Source organism: Cataglyphis hispanica, chromosome 18, assembly GCF_021464435.1.
Source record: "Cataglyphis hispanica isolate Lineage 1 chromosome 18, ULB_Chis1_1.0, whole genome shotgun sequence".
Lineage (NCBI taxonomy): Eukaryota > Metazoa > Arthropoda > Insecta > Hymenoptera > Formicidae > Cataglyphis > Cataglyphis hispanica.
This window is the reverse complement of record NC_065971.1, coordinates 4,429,382-4,447,587: the sequence shown is the minus strand read 5'-3', so window position 1 is coordinate 4,447,587 and position 18,206 is coordinate 4,429,382. Positions and strand designations below refer to the sequence as shown.

At 35.4% G+C, this 18,206-nt stretch overlaps 1 protein-coding gene across 2 annotated transcripts in view; it reads right to left on the bottom strand.

Moving 5' to 3' along the window:
- LOC126856274 (uncharacterized) overlaps window positions 1–18,206 on the bottom strand; it is a 41,416-nt gene that overhangs the window by 10,554 nt on the left and 12,656 nt on the right. Inside the window, exon 3 of one of the 2 annotated variants that reach the window (XM_050604666.1) lies at window positions 1,415–3,088. In XM_050604666.1, coding sequence (XP_050460623.1) covers window positions 1,415–2,429 — 1,015 coding nt within the window. In that variant the 5' untranslated portion in view covers window positions 2,430–3,088. Of the gene's footprint in view, window positions 1–1,414; window positions 3,933–18,206 lie in introns of those variants that run through there. The other variant, XM_050604665.1, reaches the window with a different exon arrangement.

The window sequence follows — 18,206 nt, the reverse complement described above, 5'->3', positions numbered from 1 at the left end:
GAGTGATGGAAAGTAACGAAAGTCTTTTCGTTACTATCGTCTGATGTAGGAATTAGACCTAAACTAATAGTTATTAAAATTACAAAAGATAATTAATAATTATATAAATGTTTAATTATTAATTAAATAATATTAATTTATTAATAATTATATAAATGTTACAACGTGCATTAAATTTGTATTTAACATTCGTCAAAAAAGAATTTATATTCCAAATTTATTAGAATCTGTCTTTCTAAAAAAAAAAACTGCAATAATTTCGAAATTATTGTTGTTCTTAATCATTTATATTTGTTTTTAATTGATTATTTATTTAAATTAAAAACACATTAATAATAACTGGACTTCGCATAAAAATTCTACCACGCCTAAAAATTCTATCTTAAAGTTATAATTATGTAAGAATCAAAGATTATAAAATATAAAATTATATGTCAAGCAACACAATGAATTATTTTAATCAGCAATTTTAATCAAACTTTAGATTGAATTAATATTGACAAGAATATATATAATAATAATATACGTATGAGATATAATAATGTATTTTTATACATGATAGCAGTAATGAATTCAAATATAATGTTGCTAAAATTGCCCACTAAATATTTATGTATTAGATTGTCACGCGCGCGTTAGAATTTTAACATTCTATCATTAATTTTGCGACATTATTCCCATTAAATCTTTCGATTTAATGAAGATAGCCCGATAAAAAAATCATCGATTAAAACGAAGATATTTTGTCAATTATACACGATGCTCATTTTAAAGTCTGAAATTTCTTTCAGATTTAAGTCTTAATCTTTCTCTCTTTCTCTCCCTCCCCCTCTCTTTCTTTCTTTCTTGCATGTGTGGGTAAATTGAAGTAGAAATTTTTTAGCACATAAGGCCGATAATATCCGCCTACTCGCGTGACCCATGACATTAATACAGAGCATTATGAGTCTATATGCGTGTCATGTACTCTCATAAGAGTTTGCGTTCTCCATCTAATCACCGACATTGTAATCGCATGGTCTCAAGCAAATGAAAAGAAACGTAGCAAAACCATTGCGTGCATTCGTCAACTTTCTCAAGTTTTTAGACGCAAGTTTATATTTTAATTTCGCAGAATATTTCTCTTTTTGCGCTTATTATTAAGATATTAAAATATAATAAGACAATTTAAGTTAAGTGATGACAATAACGATTCAACATATCATTCATATTTTTTGCGAGAGATTTATTTGAGAGATTTGTTTAAAACGGATTTAACGATACGAATAAAATCAGCATAAATCATCGGCGTGATTTATGATACGAAAATATAAATAAATTTTTCGTTTTAACGTAATATGAAATTTCACACATTTTAAAATATGACAATTGACGAAAATTTAATTATAAGATATTTTGATCGTATTAGACTTACCGTTTGGGCTGGTGGGCCCGCCGTGCGGCGTGTAAAGATGTCCATGAGGATTGTGCGGATGTGGGGGTGGGGGTAGCCACGCGAAACCCGCCAGAGAATGTGGAAATCCCGCGGGGTTCCAGCCGGGAGCGCCGGGTGCTCCGGCGAGATATGGTGGCCCCTGCGAAGGCCTTTGCACTCCGGGATGAATCGGCTGAGGCACTATCGGACTGGACTTCTCCTCCTTCTCTTGGCTGGCCTCCAGATCCCTCTCCAGCTCGCAATCCGAGTCCATCACGTTCAGGTCCTCAGACTGGCCGACGCTTCTTATTTCATGATCCTCGAGGTCCAAATGATCCGTCGTTCGGTCTCCTTCCAACGAGCGATTCGCCTCGGAATCGCTATGATCGTCTAGGATTTCCCGTCTACTTGCGGGTGATACGGATCTCGGATTCGTGATCCTTTCGTCGTCCTCCTGAATGCGCTCCTGTTCTCGCTGAAGTATCGTCTCGCCAATTGCGCTCGGCGAGTTGGTCGTCAGTCGATGATCGTCTCGATTTTTTGGAATCTCTTGATCTATCCTGATTGGCGAGGACGACTTATCGTGGCTCGTTCTGGAGAAATCCTTCACCGTGAGCATCTCATGGCGAACGGACGGGTGATCCTGATCGAGTCTATTCGGATGATGATGGTGATGATTGCCGAAGCTGGCGAGCCCATGAGGACTCAACCTGACGAGCAATTCTCTGCTCTGAAGCCTCTGCTGTTCCATTAGCAACTCCCGATATCTAGTCTCCATCTCGAGATTCTTCTCCGCGTCCATTCTGTCGTCATTGTCTCGCCTGGTCGCGAAACCTCCGCTACCGATGGCACTCTTCTTCGTGCCGCTCAGCAGGGCGTCGACACTGAAGTTGATCTTGCCGCTTCGCGGCTTCAGATTCGAAGACGCTGACGTCGGAGTAGCCATGTCGATGTCCTCGCACAGACGATCGTTGCCAGAATCCGGGCCTGTCACTACGCCTTCGCCGTTGCTCATACTGATTCTAACGTACACCAGTTTCTCGAGATTTTACGTTTCACAAGTCTCGGAGTACAATCGCGGAATATCCGCGATTTTATTGCATCTACACGTCGAAATCATTCGAAGATGCAATTGAAAAGATCATCCAATTGCTGTCTAAATTCCATGCTGCAAAGTTCATTTTACCGCAATTTCTAACGGAACTCGGAACAAATAGCGTCGCAATTCCAAGTATCAGCTGACGATTATTACTGCATTAGATTTTCGTGGATATTTGTCAAAGAACGATCGGTCTGATTGATTGACGCGATCGAATCACGCGGCACTTTCAGGCGACGATCAGTTACATCGCGATTCCTGGACGAATCTCAGTGAAGTCGAAGATGCTTTCTAGATACACACACACACACACAAAGTCCGTCGCCTCAGCAAGTCCCGTGCTCCGTTATTCTTGGAATCCGCCGCATCGCCGCGGAATGACCCAGCCGACACGAGCGGATTCCCCCATTAAAGTCAGAAGAGTGTTTTTAAGATATCAACATGATGACCCAACTCTTCTTGTCTCTTAACTTTTATATCTTTCGCATCCCGACCGATCTTTAACCGATATTCTTATACGGCAATTTTCTTTTCACGATATTTTATGATCTTTTCTCAGGCAGCGCTTGATGAGGCTGTATAAAAACATTTGAACCACACTATTTAAATAAAATAACCAGGATAAAGTCTGCGCTGTGCAATATTTATTTTTATTAAAAATGACGTCGCGTGGATCAATTTTACGTTGATAGTTTCTACTATCATGTTGTATAATTGTCAATGATTATTCTAATCTGTCATGTGTGTATTTTGTAATATTCTAAAAGGTATTTTCTTCTTCTAAATTCAGATTATTCTTCATTATATGGCATGTACATACGATACACTTTAATGCTTTGTCTATTCCACCATATATTACAAATGTCAATGTTCTTTGCGAATAATGTCATTATTAATCATCGTCGAACTAGATCTTTAAGAAGTGTAGCTCGAAGAAAATTAAATGTTGATTTTCAACGTCAACAGATAGAGAACCCGTCGGCCGCCACTGTCATCAACGTATTCTTCCGCGCGTTCGAGAGTATTGAACGTTAGCGTCGTTCAATATATACACGATCTCCTTCACTACTCCTAGATTTCTGTCGAAATACTCGGACCCTTCGTACACCGATGACATCGACAGGGTGGACCTCGCGACGATTCACCGGGACGGTCAAGCGCGTACTCCAGCTTACGTTACGCGACGGAGGGGATAAGGCGGGAGAGTACCGATGATCTTACCGGAAAAGAACCGGTGACGGTCAGTGCGATGGAGTACAAATGTAATCGGGTGTAATCTGTGTAATCTGCCGCGTGGTGACCGCCACTGCCGCGGAAACGGCACTGATTACCAGCTCGGCTGCACTCGCGGCGGAGAGTCCTGCCGGGACCCATTCTCCCTCTCTCTCTCTCTCTCTCTCTCTCTCCCTTTCTTTTTTTTGTCGTTGTCGTTGTCGCGGTGCCGCCGCCGGGTGCGCACCGCCCCCGCAATGTTCGCAGAACCGGTACTGTGGTCTGGTCTCGACCAATACGTGCGAGCCGACGCACATCTCGGGTGTTTTGCTAGTGGGCGTTCTTCTTGGTTGAACGCGGACCAATAGCGGGCAACGAGATGAATCGGAAGCTGAGGGGGTGCCCCTTCTTCTTCCGGTTTGCCACAGTCGCCAGATGGAGCTGGTTGAGCATTATCCCGCTCTCTCTTCGAGGAAGTCTGCAGGTGGTGGGGAACCGAGAATGGTCGATGTGGAACGCGCTGGTGGGACGCAACGCGCGGGACCGAGCGGAACGTGACGACTCCTAATTGTGTAATTCCCGGGCGCGCAATGCGCGAATTGATTGGCAATACGGGTGCACGTGGCTGTGTGCATACTGGCCGCATGCTGGCAGAACGGCGACCCTCTCGCGTTTATTCGACGGGGATCGCGCACCGTTCGCGCGATACCTCTCGTTTCGCTTTCGTGAGAGCGCGAGCAAAAGGCTAATCTAGGATTTATGAGATAACGTCGGTGATATGTATGATCCCGATGTCGATCATATTTAATTATCAACTAGATTGGCGTGCGTGCCGGAACACGTGACCGGAGAATTTCATTTTGACAGTCTGTTCTTCGCGATTGACCATTAGTGTTCATCATAATCTAATGAGCTGGTAAATATGCAGAAGCAAGGGCCAATTTAAAAAATGCACTGTTCAAAATAAATATCTCTGATAATTATTTGTTTGTCTCGAAGTGACAAGTAAACAAATTCTGAAAGTATTGTTAAATTACGAAATTGAATATTTTCAAAGTAAACAGCTGATATAAGCTTTACTTATGTATTAAATTTTTCAGATCTTACTGCTTTAGCATGTTGTACATTTTTATACATTCTGAAGAAATAACGCACATTTATGTTTCTTAAAAATAATTTTGCAAAATATATAGCTTTCCTTCACTAATACGTTGTTAAGTTAATTTATTTCTTTTTATATATTGTGCCGTGCATAAATTATTATATAAACAACGATTAAAAATAAATAAATATTTGCATTTTTCGAGGATTGCTCCAATCCACCCCTTACTAACGCTCCGTTAACAGAATCGGCATATTGAACCTCCCGTTCAAAAGAAGGGAGCGCAGCGAGGGTGGGGAAGCGCCTGCAACACACGCGCGCGGTTCTCGCGAGGAAAGAGGTATATCAGAAGGCGGGAGAGAAAGCAGAAAGAGAGAATTGAGTCGTCAAGCATAGGGGTTTTTGCTGTTTGCCAGTTGCGAATAGGGCTAAGAAGACCTTAGATAACTCGTATATGTGCGCGTCCTCGCTGTCTCTTATAATGCTCTTTATGATGCTCTTATTCGAGTCCGTCGTGTGTATGTGACATGTTTTACAAACAAACTTTTTATTAAAGCTCGACCTAAGAAGACATTAAATTATATATAGAATAAACTTTCTTCAACTAAGAAAGTGTGATGCAGAGATTTTTAAATATTAATATAATTATGTGCCTCTAATGGTTAAAAAAAAAATTACGTAATCATTAATATTCATTATATATAAGCGAAAAGACATATACATAGCATCATAAGGAGTATCACTTATTATTTGATGTGAAATTAAAAACGAATATGAGAAATTTTAAACGAGTAGATTTATAAATTTCATTTGTTCGTCGAATTGCTCTTCTCAGGAGTATTGTATATGCTAGTCTCAGTGAAACTCTCTGGTGCTACAGGATTAATCATAGTAAACCTCGTCTGTCCAAACTCTCAGCTAATACTATTACTCTAGTACAATACGTTCAATCTACACAATCGCGACAATGTCGCTGGACCAGCATAGACCACCAAGAATACTTTATTATCGGATTACACTAATCCGATAAGTCACAACGATAATGACAAGTGACAGCGGTATATCCCGAGGGATGCATGAGAATCGACTGACAGGAGAAATTATTCCTTCATAATTTTCTTGCAAGTCAACGAAGAACTAATCGGACTAACGAAAATCTTGTTATATTTCGCTGCGTGCGCCTCCTTCGAGATGCTTTTTGCCAGTGAAAGTAACGACGCTGAGATCATCGAATTTTCGTCATTTCCGACAATCCTTCTCGTTTTGGATAGATTTTATTACGCGCGAGAATATTTAAACGCGATGTGAAATAGACTCGCAGAATCAATTACATTGCCGTTGCATCGAAATATTGACGATAATTAGACGATAAAGCAGCTAAGATTCTTTAAACGGCGAGCGATTTAGTTTGATAAACCATTATGAAGTTTATGTATGTTTTAACATACGTATGTATAAACGAGAACATATTTCTTAATTTTAATTTACTACATATGGTTGTATATAATCCGAATTATTTTTAATTTTAATGTATAATTAAATTCAGATTATTCAAAGTTATAAAATTTATTAGAATCACTAAAAGCAAAAGAAATTTCTAACGGATAATTAAATACATGTGTTGCTTGGATCTCAATATTATAAATATAATAGTATCAAAAAAAGATACTCTTGTATGATACAAAATAATTAATATTCTTATTATTTTCTATTAATTTTAAAATTTGTTATATTTCACAGCATATATTTCTTTGAAATAATAAATGATTAAATTATATAACAAAAGATAAATGTTTATTGTATCATAAAGTTTGAACACTTTTTTTTGCTTCCTGCTCTTCCCCCCTCTTTATATATATATATATATATATATATATATATATATATATATCCGTCTCTCTCTCTTTTGTAAATTACCAGCACCGTGACGAGCAAAATGCAGAAACGTTTGCGCGCGCGCAAAGAGGGGATGTGTCCCAAGTGTTCCCCGCGATTTGCACATTAACGGGGAATAAACGACACCGAAATACAGCGTGGACGCGCGCGATCGCCATAATAGGAGCACCGAGTAGTCTATTAAGCGTCCTCAAAACCAGTTAGTGAGTCGGCAATCCAGTTTAGGTACAAAATGGCTGTCGTTTAGTGAGGATTAATGGTCCCGAGAGTGCCCCGGGGCAGCATAATGGGGCAGATGCGTTCTGGATGAGGGGGAACAACCCTCTCTGATCTCTCCTCCCCGCCATTTATATCTCGACAACCTCCGCGCGCCACCCTGCCTCCTCGTGCTGCCACCCCACCCCACCCCTCCTGTGGCCTCGTTATGTACATCTATCTGACTACGGGCTCCATTATGCCCTTTTTGTGATGTTCCACGTACGCCGGTATAAATACGCGATATCTGTGCATTTATACGTACCGGCACCTCAAAATTACAGCCCCAAATATTACACGAATAACAGAAAATTATAGAGATATTTGTATCTTTTTTAATTAAGACAAAAAATTAAAATATATATGCAGAAAAATTAATATATATATATAAATTTTTTTATAATTAATTTCTTATGATTAAATTTAAATTTTTTAAAATTGTATAATATAACTTCCTCTCCTTAAAATTAGCTTATTGTTTATTTTTATATTTTTTAATATCTTCTTTGCACAAACATTTTAGATCATAAAACTGTACGGTATTATGCAATATTATCATTGGAAAATTAGGTCCGCTTCATTAAAAGTTAATTACTGCTTTTGATTGTTTTACGTTCTCTGTTTTTTTAAGTATCCCTGAGCATCTCTTATTATATATACTTTTCATAATCTCATTTGAATTTACTCCGCTTCTAAGGGGCGGTACGATCGTATTTTGTGTGCGCGTTTATGCGGGTATACATATACGTAGAACTCAAGGGTAGGGATTCGAGCTTCGTAAGCGCCGTTTAGTTTGGCGTTTCATGGTCGAATAACTCCCCTGTTGGCGTCTACCGACGCTGCGGTCCGTGTCGTTTCGGTGCTCCTGAGAGAGCAGTAAGTAGTCATTTTGAAATCGACTCCGGTACCCGGAGTCACGTGTGTGCGCGTGAGAGAATGTATATGCGTGTGTGCAGATGCGTCTGTGCATCACCGGGAAAGTCGAATCTCGGCTTTTGTCGAGGCCGCCCTAGAGACGGCGCGTTGACAGAGATTTAGAGAGTGCAGTTAATGTGGAATTAGCTGCCAGGAAGGTGGCGATGCCGCGGCCGTATTATGCCATCACCTGCCGAGGGAAAGACGTTCGACCATTTTTCGCGGGCCTAATAAGCCGGCACTAATACTCTCTTGCCGCTTTCTCGCTCTCGCGACCTTTAATACTCGTATTAATGCCGAATCGTCTTGAAAGAAAATATTTGCTTCACGATGTAGAAGCGAATCTACGAATCGACGCGGAAATAAATTTACAGAGCGCAGAAGTCGAATTATTTTCAAAGAATTTGATTTTTTCGTAAAATTGTGTTACAGTTGTTGCTTCATTTATTTTTTTTTTTTTTTGCAAAAGAAATTATCTAACATTTCCTATAATTAATTTCATTAATGACATTTTCCGCAAATTCATTTTTTTATCCTATATTTTATACAATATTTATCCTACATTTATACAACGTCTTCATTTGAAACCGAATATTTCATGATATATATCGAAATAAACAAGTTTGAAAATGAAATAAAATGATTTGTTTCTAATACCCATGTGCAAATAGGTCGGAGATATCGTCGGAGATATTCCAGAAAAAAAATTTGACAGTTCGAGCTAAGCGCTTAAATAAAATAAAATTTACAAATTCATTTAAGGCGACGACACATGCCGTGCTGCTAACAATTGATAACTTTATCGTCTATCCATTTATCAAATATTGCTGCATTGTTTGCGCTCGCCAAACAAATAATAATTTTATGATATTTTTTTACTTATGTTTTATTTTAGTTTTGTGTTGCGGACTTTTATTTCTCTACGTTCTTAGCATAAATAGCTTAGAACGTGTACTATGGATGAAATAAATATAAGAAAAATTTTTGTACTTATTTCAAATAAATAAATATTTAAAAAGATAGCTTTATTTTCCTCTTTCTAAAGAGAACGTTATTTTCATTATTAGGTGTAAAGCAAATTTCAAATTGTCATTTCAGACTCACCAGGATCCTGTCCTTTGAAAATACCTGCAAATTCCACAGTAGGTACGAGCTACTCGTATAATAGGTATCAACATTCCAAAGGTATCATAGCACCACCCGTTGTCCTTTTACTTTTACAGGAATTTCAAACTGTGCGATAATAATCACTTCTTTCCTCTTTCATAAACAAAGAAATATATACACATTTTTAATCTCAAAAATTGTTTTCGATGACAAATTTGCAATAGCAAACTAATTATCAATTTCATATATTAATAAATGTTATATTTTATATACATAATATTAATAACATTGTATAAATAATATTTTAATTTCCTTTACTCCTCGCCCCCCCCCCTCAAAAAAAATACCTAAATTAAAAAAAAAATGTATAAATTCTTGACGATAGCATTACCATCTCGGAAAATAATATTATTTAATAGTATCTTGTTTTTGAATAAAATCTGAATGTGAGCAAACATAAAAAAAAAGAGTTATCGCAATCTTGAAGAGATGAGTCGTCGAAAACTTATTAATAAATTTCAATTTGCCTCGTGCCAAATTTCCATTCACACCAGCGCATATCTAAACATGAAATCGTAAAGCGTTAGACAAGACCGCGTATTTAAAGCGTTTAATGCATTAAATTTACCTATGATAGAGGGATGGGTGACACGAAAAAAAAGATCGTCACGCGAACTTGAGCATCGACCATAAGGGGATGATTTGTTACCGGTCGTTGTTCCCAGAGCATCCAATAGCGCGCTTCATCGTCCAGAAGTACGCCAATGATGATACAGACGATGACAGAGAAGTGCGAAAAAGAGAGAGAGAGAGAGAGAGAGAGAGAGAGAGAGAGAGAGAAAGAGAGCGAAATTCTCGATAGTTATCCATCGGATACACGGGGTGTTCGCATTGAATTATCCTCGTGACCGAAGGAAGGAACCAGATGCATCGTCATGGCTAATGCACCGCGACGGCCTCTCCATTATGTTTGTTTATTTATTATTAATAGGAAATTCATAACAATCACATAATAGAACCCTGCGTAAGAGGGGCCCGCTTCGCAACAAGCATATAGCGTCACGCTCGGTGTGTCTCTCATATAGTAAACGTTTTTTCCGGAGTAGTTTCTCTAGACCTTCTTGAAAGCACACGAAGCGAACGAAAACTGTATCTGTCGTTGCAATAAATAAACTCGAAGAATTTTATTTTTTTTTTACATAGTATATTTTTATTAAAAAATGCCACGTATTATAAGAATTTTTTTAATACTATTTAAAAAAATCTCTCATTTAACTCATCTCTCTTTCTCTTCATCTCTTGTTCATTAATTATGTATGAAAATATTTTTTAATTAAAATTATTTTTGGTAATGTTATTAAATTCTAACTAATAATAAAAAGTACGATTAGTAATAAGAAATATGATTTCTCAGATATATTTTTTTCTTTAAAAATAAATATATAAATAATTTTATTCTATACAAGTATATTTATTACGTGTTTATTCGACAACTTTTATTCACTGTTCAAATATATATATCAATATTTTATATGTATATGAAATATTCCAATCTGACCAAAACAATATTGTAGAATTATGTGATATCGGAAAATATTCCCAAAAGTTTCATACACTTTTTTTTAGAACCGAAAAGAACGGCTCGTCGTGCCGGCGCCGGCGTGCGTTCACGTCCGCGCAAACGGAAACGTGCTTGACGTTGCAAACGAGAAAAAAATCGGAAAAGAGGAACATGGAAAAAAAAAACATGTTTATTCGTAGCGCGAAAATGGGGGGAAGAGAGAAAGAGAGAGAGAGAGAAAGAGAGAATGATATCGAAAAATGGCGCAACTCTGGCGAGGTGGAAGCGCGAGGTGATAGAAGGGTGGCTGACGATTTTGCGCGTTTTCCCTCCACCTATGGCCGTCGCTCTCCCGACCGATGCCCTCCCTCACCCCTTCCTTCAACCTCTCTCCCCATTTTCCACCTCTCAAAAGCTATCACCCTTCCCCTCCCCCTCCCCCCTCCCTCGTCCCAGGCCGTCCCTCCTGCCACCGCGTTGATGTGAACTCAAGGGTGCAAATTCTCGCTCGTTCGAAATTCAGGACAGGAAATTAGACGGGCGTCTCCCTCCCATAGAAATACCCGCGAAGCGTGAGAGATATGAGGGTGGTACGGCGGGGCCTCTCCCTCTTCCCGCGTCACTGTATGGCGTATCGTGGTAACTATCCCTCACTTCTCCGTCCCGCAACCCCATCTCGGTTGCTTTCGCGTATAAACGCGCACGCACACGCCGGCATGACATGAATGCCGCTCCGGATAAGTGTCTGATATAATAAGGATGCGATGGCCTCTGCGGGTTTACGTGCCGTTCGCTCGCGGAGCTATCGTCTTGTCGCGTCGCTATCGAGACTACCTGACAAGGATGGTGGGGTGGGATGGGGGGGGGAGGGGATGCGACGGTTGCACGGCGGTGTATTTCCCTACAAAGTTGAAGGGTTAGCCTTTTGGCTAATATCATATCAAGTCGGGTTAATTATCGTAGATCGTGATTTTATTCAGTTTACCATTATATATTATAACATAATGTTGAGCGTCAAGATACGGAACAATTTGCAAACTAATTTATTAGTAAAAAGATATATTGGTTTGGCGAACTTTATCGTAATAAAAATTTATATTAATTTAGTTTTTATAGTTTCTATATATCATAAATTTCAAGACAAAAATGATTTAGAAAAATAATTGTATATTCTATTATTAAGAACTAAAATAATGATACAAACGAAAATTATAAATCTGAGATCAAATATTTTCGTTTCTTCAACATATCCTCGTCTTTGTAATAATTCGCTGAATTGCGTTGAAATATTTAAAAAAATTTATAGTTAGAAATACGTTTAGAAATTATATTAGAATGAAACGATACATTTAAGTGTGATATATTTGTATTGGATTTAAGTCAAAATCCAGCCTAATCCAATCTTTTTTACCTGTATTGAGAAATGAAAAGGCATGAAGGAAACAACATAAGAAAATATAAAAGAGCAGAATGAAAAGCTATTGACAACATCAAGTGACAAGCAGCAAGAATGTATCCTTCTATGAATCTTAATCGGATAAACTGGCAAAATTTGTCACAGAACGAGAAATGATAGATTATGAAATAATCAATGTGTGTGCGGTGCACGCGCGCGCGCGCGTGTGTGTGTGTGTGTGTGTGGTCTGTATTTTTCAGAAAATATTTTTGTAAGTTTGATATTGTCAATATTAAATATGTTACAAAGAAATAAACTAATTTTATTTTATTATATATATTATATTTTATATATTTAATACGATATCAAGAAGAAAATTTATAATGTCAAAATAAAATACTGCTATTTTCTATTAATGTTAAATTAAAAAATACAAAAATTCTTACAATAATTATGTTAATTTGATAAGAATAATTGTTAAAACAAAAGAATAATTTTATGAAAGATTTGAATTCGTCGTGGTAAACGAAAACAAAATTGGAAAACTTTTAAATCTGTGTGCACATGTATGTAATGACATGCGTGCAGACCACGATTACTTCTTATCATATGTGATGAAAGAAAGCAATAATGTTCCCCACAGAAGAAACATAATTGCTCGGCACAACAGTAACTCGCGTGAAAGTGTGCAATAAAACGTCGACTGATAATCAAAAGTGATTATAACTAGAGCGGTGTAATAAGCATGTTTTTACACTATGTATATTATAATAAAGTCGAAATATTGTAATTTGTATAATCATGTATAATGCAAATTTCAATGTATGTTCTCGAATATATTAATTTAAAATTCTAATATCGTAATTAATAACTTTTTGATTGATAAGAATTGCACAATAATAATTTTCAATAAGAAAGATTAATATATTTTCATTCTCATAAATTTGCTATGTGCGATACTTGAACATATTTGGAACTGTTTTGCAGTGTTGTGTATATTATGGAACTGAGTGTATATTATACTAACAACATTAATAATGTTGTTAGTATAAGATCGCGTCAAGAACCGTAAACACAAGAAAGATAAACATTTGAGAAACACATATTTTCTCTCTTTGTGTAATATAATAATATTATTTTTTAAATTTGTTTCTCGATATTCATATGCGATATTTTTTAAATAATTTGTAGAATTTTTCTAGACATATCTTAATAATAATAATATTTTTAATTTAGTTGAAAATATATATATATATATATATATATATATATAATTAACTATTTATTGTTTATATTGTTTATATATATATATATATATATATATATATATATATATTTCAAGATTTTTTTACTATAATCATAATCTGTCGGATTTTTAATAAATTCCGAATTAATTGAAAGCAATGTCGTTAGCTAAAGAAAAATATTTTTTAATCTTGCCATCTCCTTTTCTTCATGTTCCGAAGAACAAAGTATTTAGAAATTATGGTTGCAGCAATCCGAACAAACAGGCATCGGAATAAGATTGTAGGGGAAGAAACGATTTTAGCTATCTTCATCTTAACTATGCCACAGGCAATTAATTGGCAGAACAAGATAAGCGACAGAGAAAATGAGATCTACTTTAATGCGAATAAAGTGTAATGCAATAAGAATGACAACGCACCCCCTCTTTCTCGCTCATAATCAGCATAATTAATTCCACGCCTCGACGATGGACTCAATTAAAATTATACGTTAAGGATTTACAAAAACTTATTTTGTTGTAGCGGTGCGGACATTATCTGCTAATTATACTGATCTCGAGCTGCGAATAATATATAAATGAAGAAAAATAGAAAAAAAAACCATCATTATATCGATTTTTTATTTATGTTGCAACTTGTATTCTCATTTGCGTTTGATTATTTTTTATTAGAAGCAAAATTTTACAAAAAGACAAAATAGAATAATATCTTATTTTTATTCAAACAATTTATAATTTTCTTATGATGAAAAAATAGAAGCTGTAAAAAAGTTGCAGCAATTCTATATTATACAAAGAAAATATATTTTTCAGAATACATTATTTTTAAAAATTTAATATATATATATATATATATATATATATATATATATATATATATATAATTATTAAATTTATTCAGTCAATATTCAATATATAGACTAATTCTCATTTTATTTGTTCTTAAATTTTTTTTCTTAATATACACGAAACTCAAAAATTTTCTATTTTTTTAGAAATTTTCTAATTAAAGTTATCCTCGTATCTAATAAATTATATAATGGTAGATATTTTATGACTATATCTTCTCGATTCGAAAATAGAGAAAAATTTCTTTTAGCGCGATTAATAAATTCTACGATATTATAAAAGATGTCAAGTTTCTCGCAAGAAAGAAAGAGAGAGAGAGGGAGAGAAAGTGACGTAAGCGTTCGTTTCCGACGAAACTGAGGTTCAAATATCATTAATGCAGTCGGTTGTTTTCCGTTTAAGCAGCTGTTAATTGGCAGTGACTAATTACAAGGCGTTATCTGCGAGTTATCACTCGGTCGCTTTTGCTAAGCGTTATATGCTCGCTCTCTGCGCTGTCATTAAGAGCAGTTACGTTTGCACGATACGTAATCTAGATACAATATATATATATATCTGCCCAATAAGGCATCTCTTAAAAAGTCTTCTCTCAAAAATTCACAAATATATATTCATAGTGATGCTTCTAAATCATCAGCGTTAACATCTACTGCCATGATATATTGTTAATACATGATATTAATGGCTTTCGCAAAATAAAAAAGTGCTATTAAAAAAGATTTAATTCCTCAAATAATTAATGAACATTTGTATCATACGTGATAATATTTTTCAAAATATTTTATCGTGATAAATATTTTTCTCGATATTCTTTATGAATTTCTTTTAATTATATTTAAGTAATTGTATTCAATTTTTTTTTATCAGAAAACTAGAAACTTTATTGAACTTTAATCGTGCGACGCAATGACATACGATGGCTAATTAGAATTTATTCTCTCTATGAGCAAAACAGTTCAAAACCTCGTATAAATTAGTCAAATAGAGAGACAGAAAAAGGGATGGAAAAAATGATGAGAAATCGAACTATTTTGGAAAGAAGGGTGTGTCAGACTGAAAATTCAGCGGAAGGAAAGAGGGACGCAGCCGCGGCAGAGAATTGGAAAACGAAAAAGAAATTTGCGCCGACCACATCCTTATGAGGCCATTTCGGCGCCACGCCCTGGCGACAGACTTGTAGTTTCGTTGGACAAAACGCATCTCATTTCATCTCGGTCGGGTAGCGGGGGCTCGGTAATTGGTGGCAGAACCGAGAAAAAGGTGATTCCTCATCAAGAACTAATGAGGGTAAGTGTCTTACGCGCTTTCCGCCACGCCAGAACATATATTATCGCTTTTACCGCTCTAACATTTTAACATTAGAGGTCTAACTTTAAATTAAATTACATTATTTTATTATTAGATATATATTTCTTACCTACTTTGTTTAAAAAATATTCATTTAAAAATTACTTATTTAAGCATCAACAAGACGAGACAAATAACCCGCTTGACCGCTCAATGATAAGTATAACGTGATCGTGATAAAATGATAAATTAATTTGCTCCATGATATTTATGTACGAGATTGCCCAATTACGGCTCCCGCCCTCTAACATAATAAATTTGTCTTAAGAAGGCGTATGCTGTACGTGTGTTTGTCGGTCTGATAAACTATCTCTGAATGCGTTCATTGTATCGAATCCAAAGTGTTGGTGAATCGTCGCGATTACGGTTGTATCGCTCTCGCTTATGCGTAACTCTAAGATGTGTGCTAGTCAACGGTCAAAGTTCGAAATTCTTTCTTAATTACAGCGCTTTGATATCGTACAGATTTATTGCATTTACGCTTCTAAAATTATATTCTTGAACTCTCGTCGCATCTTTGTCGATAGCTCGTTCGCGCAGCTAACTGCACGCGTTGACCGAATTACTTATCCCGCTCGTTTCTTTTTGTGTATTTGTGTTTTCAAATTATTAACAATTTGATAATCAATGTTTCTTTTAAAACATATTAAAAATAACTTTTTTTTAGTCTATCTTTAATTGTAATTTGTATTATATATATTTTTAATATTATATTTGTTTTATTTGTCATTTGAATTTGATTTATTTTCTACAATCGAAGACATACGTTAAACGATAAAATTATCGACTAACATTACATGATAATTTATATGAGCAGCTCCGAATCTTCTCCACACTTGGAAATCACTATTAACTGCAAAACAATATAAATTATTGACTCCTGTCAATTTGCAGATTTTAATATCATTAGCAGTATGCCTTCAGTAATGTTTGATGAATAACCCGCCGTCAGTGGAGCCTAAATCGACATCACTTTTATCAGAATCGCAGACGGCAGTCTGTGTGATGGCAGCGTTGCGACCTTACATCAAGGCACAATACTTTTATACCCTTCTCGACGCCGTGCCGTCCATTGTACGAGATGCTACGCTTGGTCAATCTTGCGTGAAGCGTTGATTAAAAGTGTAACGCTTAGAAATTACCGGAGCATCCCCTATACAGCCTCGATAACCGTTGTTAATTAGATTGGAAAGACACGCCGCATGTCATAGTCTCAATTCTATCGATATCTTATCCGATTATTCTTCAATATGAAAGAATGTATGTGAAATGTAGATAGAGCTAATAATAGATAAATAGAATTAATAATATATATATATATATATATACGAAAGGATTGGAATCTTTATAAATGAGCACACGTATTTAAACAACAAAAGAACATTACATAAAAATTAATTTTTATCAGATTATTAATTAGTGCAAGCATTTTGGCTATCTATTAAATTTATTGCAAACTGAAAAATTCTTATAAATTTAAGTCCAAGAATAAGCCATTTTTGATTAAATGATAAATATTAAATTATTAAACATTAAAGTTTTAAGTATCATGTTTGTGTAAATGTAACATAATTGTGTATGAAAAATATAGATTAAGCTAATTTTCTATATATAATAGTTGATGATTCACTTTTGATAAGCCTTTGAAGTTCACGATTTATAATTTCTCATATTCGCCCAATCGATAAATTTTGAAATAGATCAGAAGCACTCACGGATATTGAAAGTGATATTATTTAATTAAAGGTCGTTTAGAAAATCACACAAATGAGAGATGACTTTATTATTTCGAGTGCTCACTTTCATTAATTCACGATCGCGTGATTTAGAAGATTAGACCAGGCGTTGTGTTTCGATTGTGAAATAACTATTCATAAACACCCCCATCGATAATCGCATTCAATTAAGTCTGACAATTTGTGTATATTTATATCTGTACATCTTGAATTTTGTATTAGAACTACAATTTTTAGCGAGAGAATATGGATTTTTTTGGATATTTCATTGTGAATGCGATTTTATTTCTTTAATTATTATATATACTATTTATTTATAAATAATATATTAATTATAAATAGTATTTATAAATCTCATAAATATCATTCATCATGAAAATGTTAACATTTTATTATAAATTATTTAAAAATTTATTAACTCATAATTCTCTAATATAATTCTTATAATATAATTCAATTCATAATTTTTCAAATTAATTCCAAAATAACTACAATATTATAAAATCGTAAATTGAAATATTCAAATAATTTGCAATGTAAAAAGAATTGACTTCACAAGGAAATTATAGGCAAATAAAATTTACCAAACTCTGCGGTCGAATGTTTGAATTTTCGAGTCAGGATCAAAGACAAAGATCCCAAAAGATTCTTTTTAAGGTCCGGATCAATTTTGCGCGGTAACTTCTGAGACGATCGGGAGTTCTTTACACTGCGTGTCTAACATTTGGAGATGACGATCTGCCGAATGGAAACAGGATCGGCACGTCCTAACTGTCCGGTGCCGCTCCAGAAAACGAATGGCGAAAGGGATTCCCAAAAAGATCCTACGCTAATTATAGGTTCGTCGGCTGGTCCACGATTGTTTGAACGTGTCAGCCCCTTGTTTGCGGCTTTCTAAACGTGCCGCGTCCTTTTTTAGATTTTCTCTCGTTCCCAATGCTTTACACACTTTCGCAAACATCACACATCTCGGTGAAAAAGCTATTTAAAATTTACGATAAATATACCGATTTTTAATGAAATACGATAGATTCTCCTGTAAATAATACGTACTTTCCAATCATTCTTATG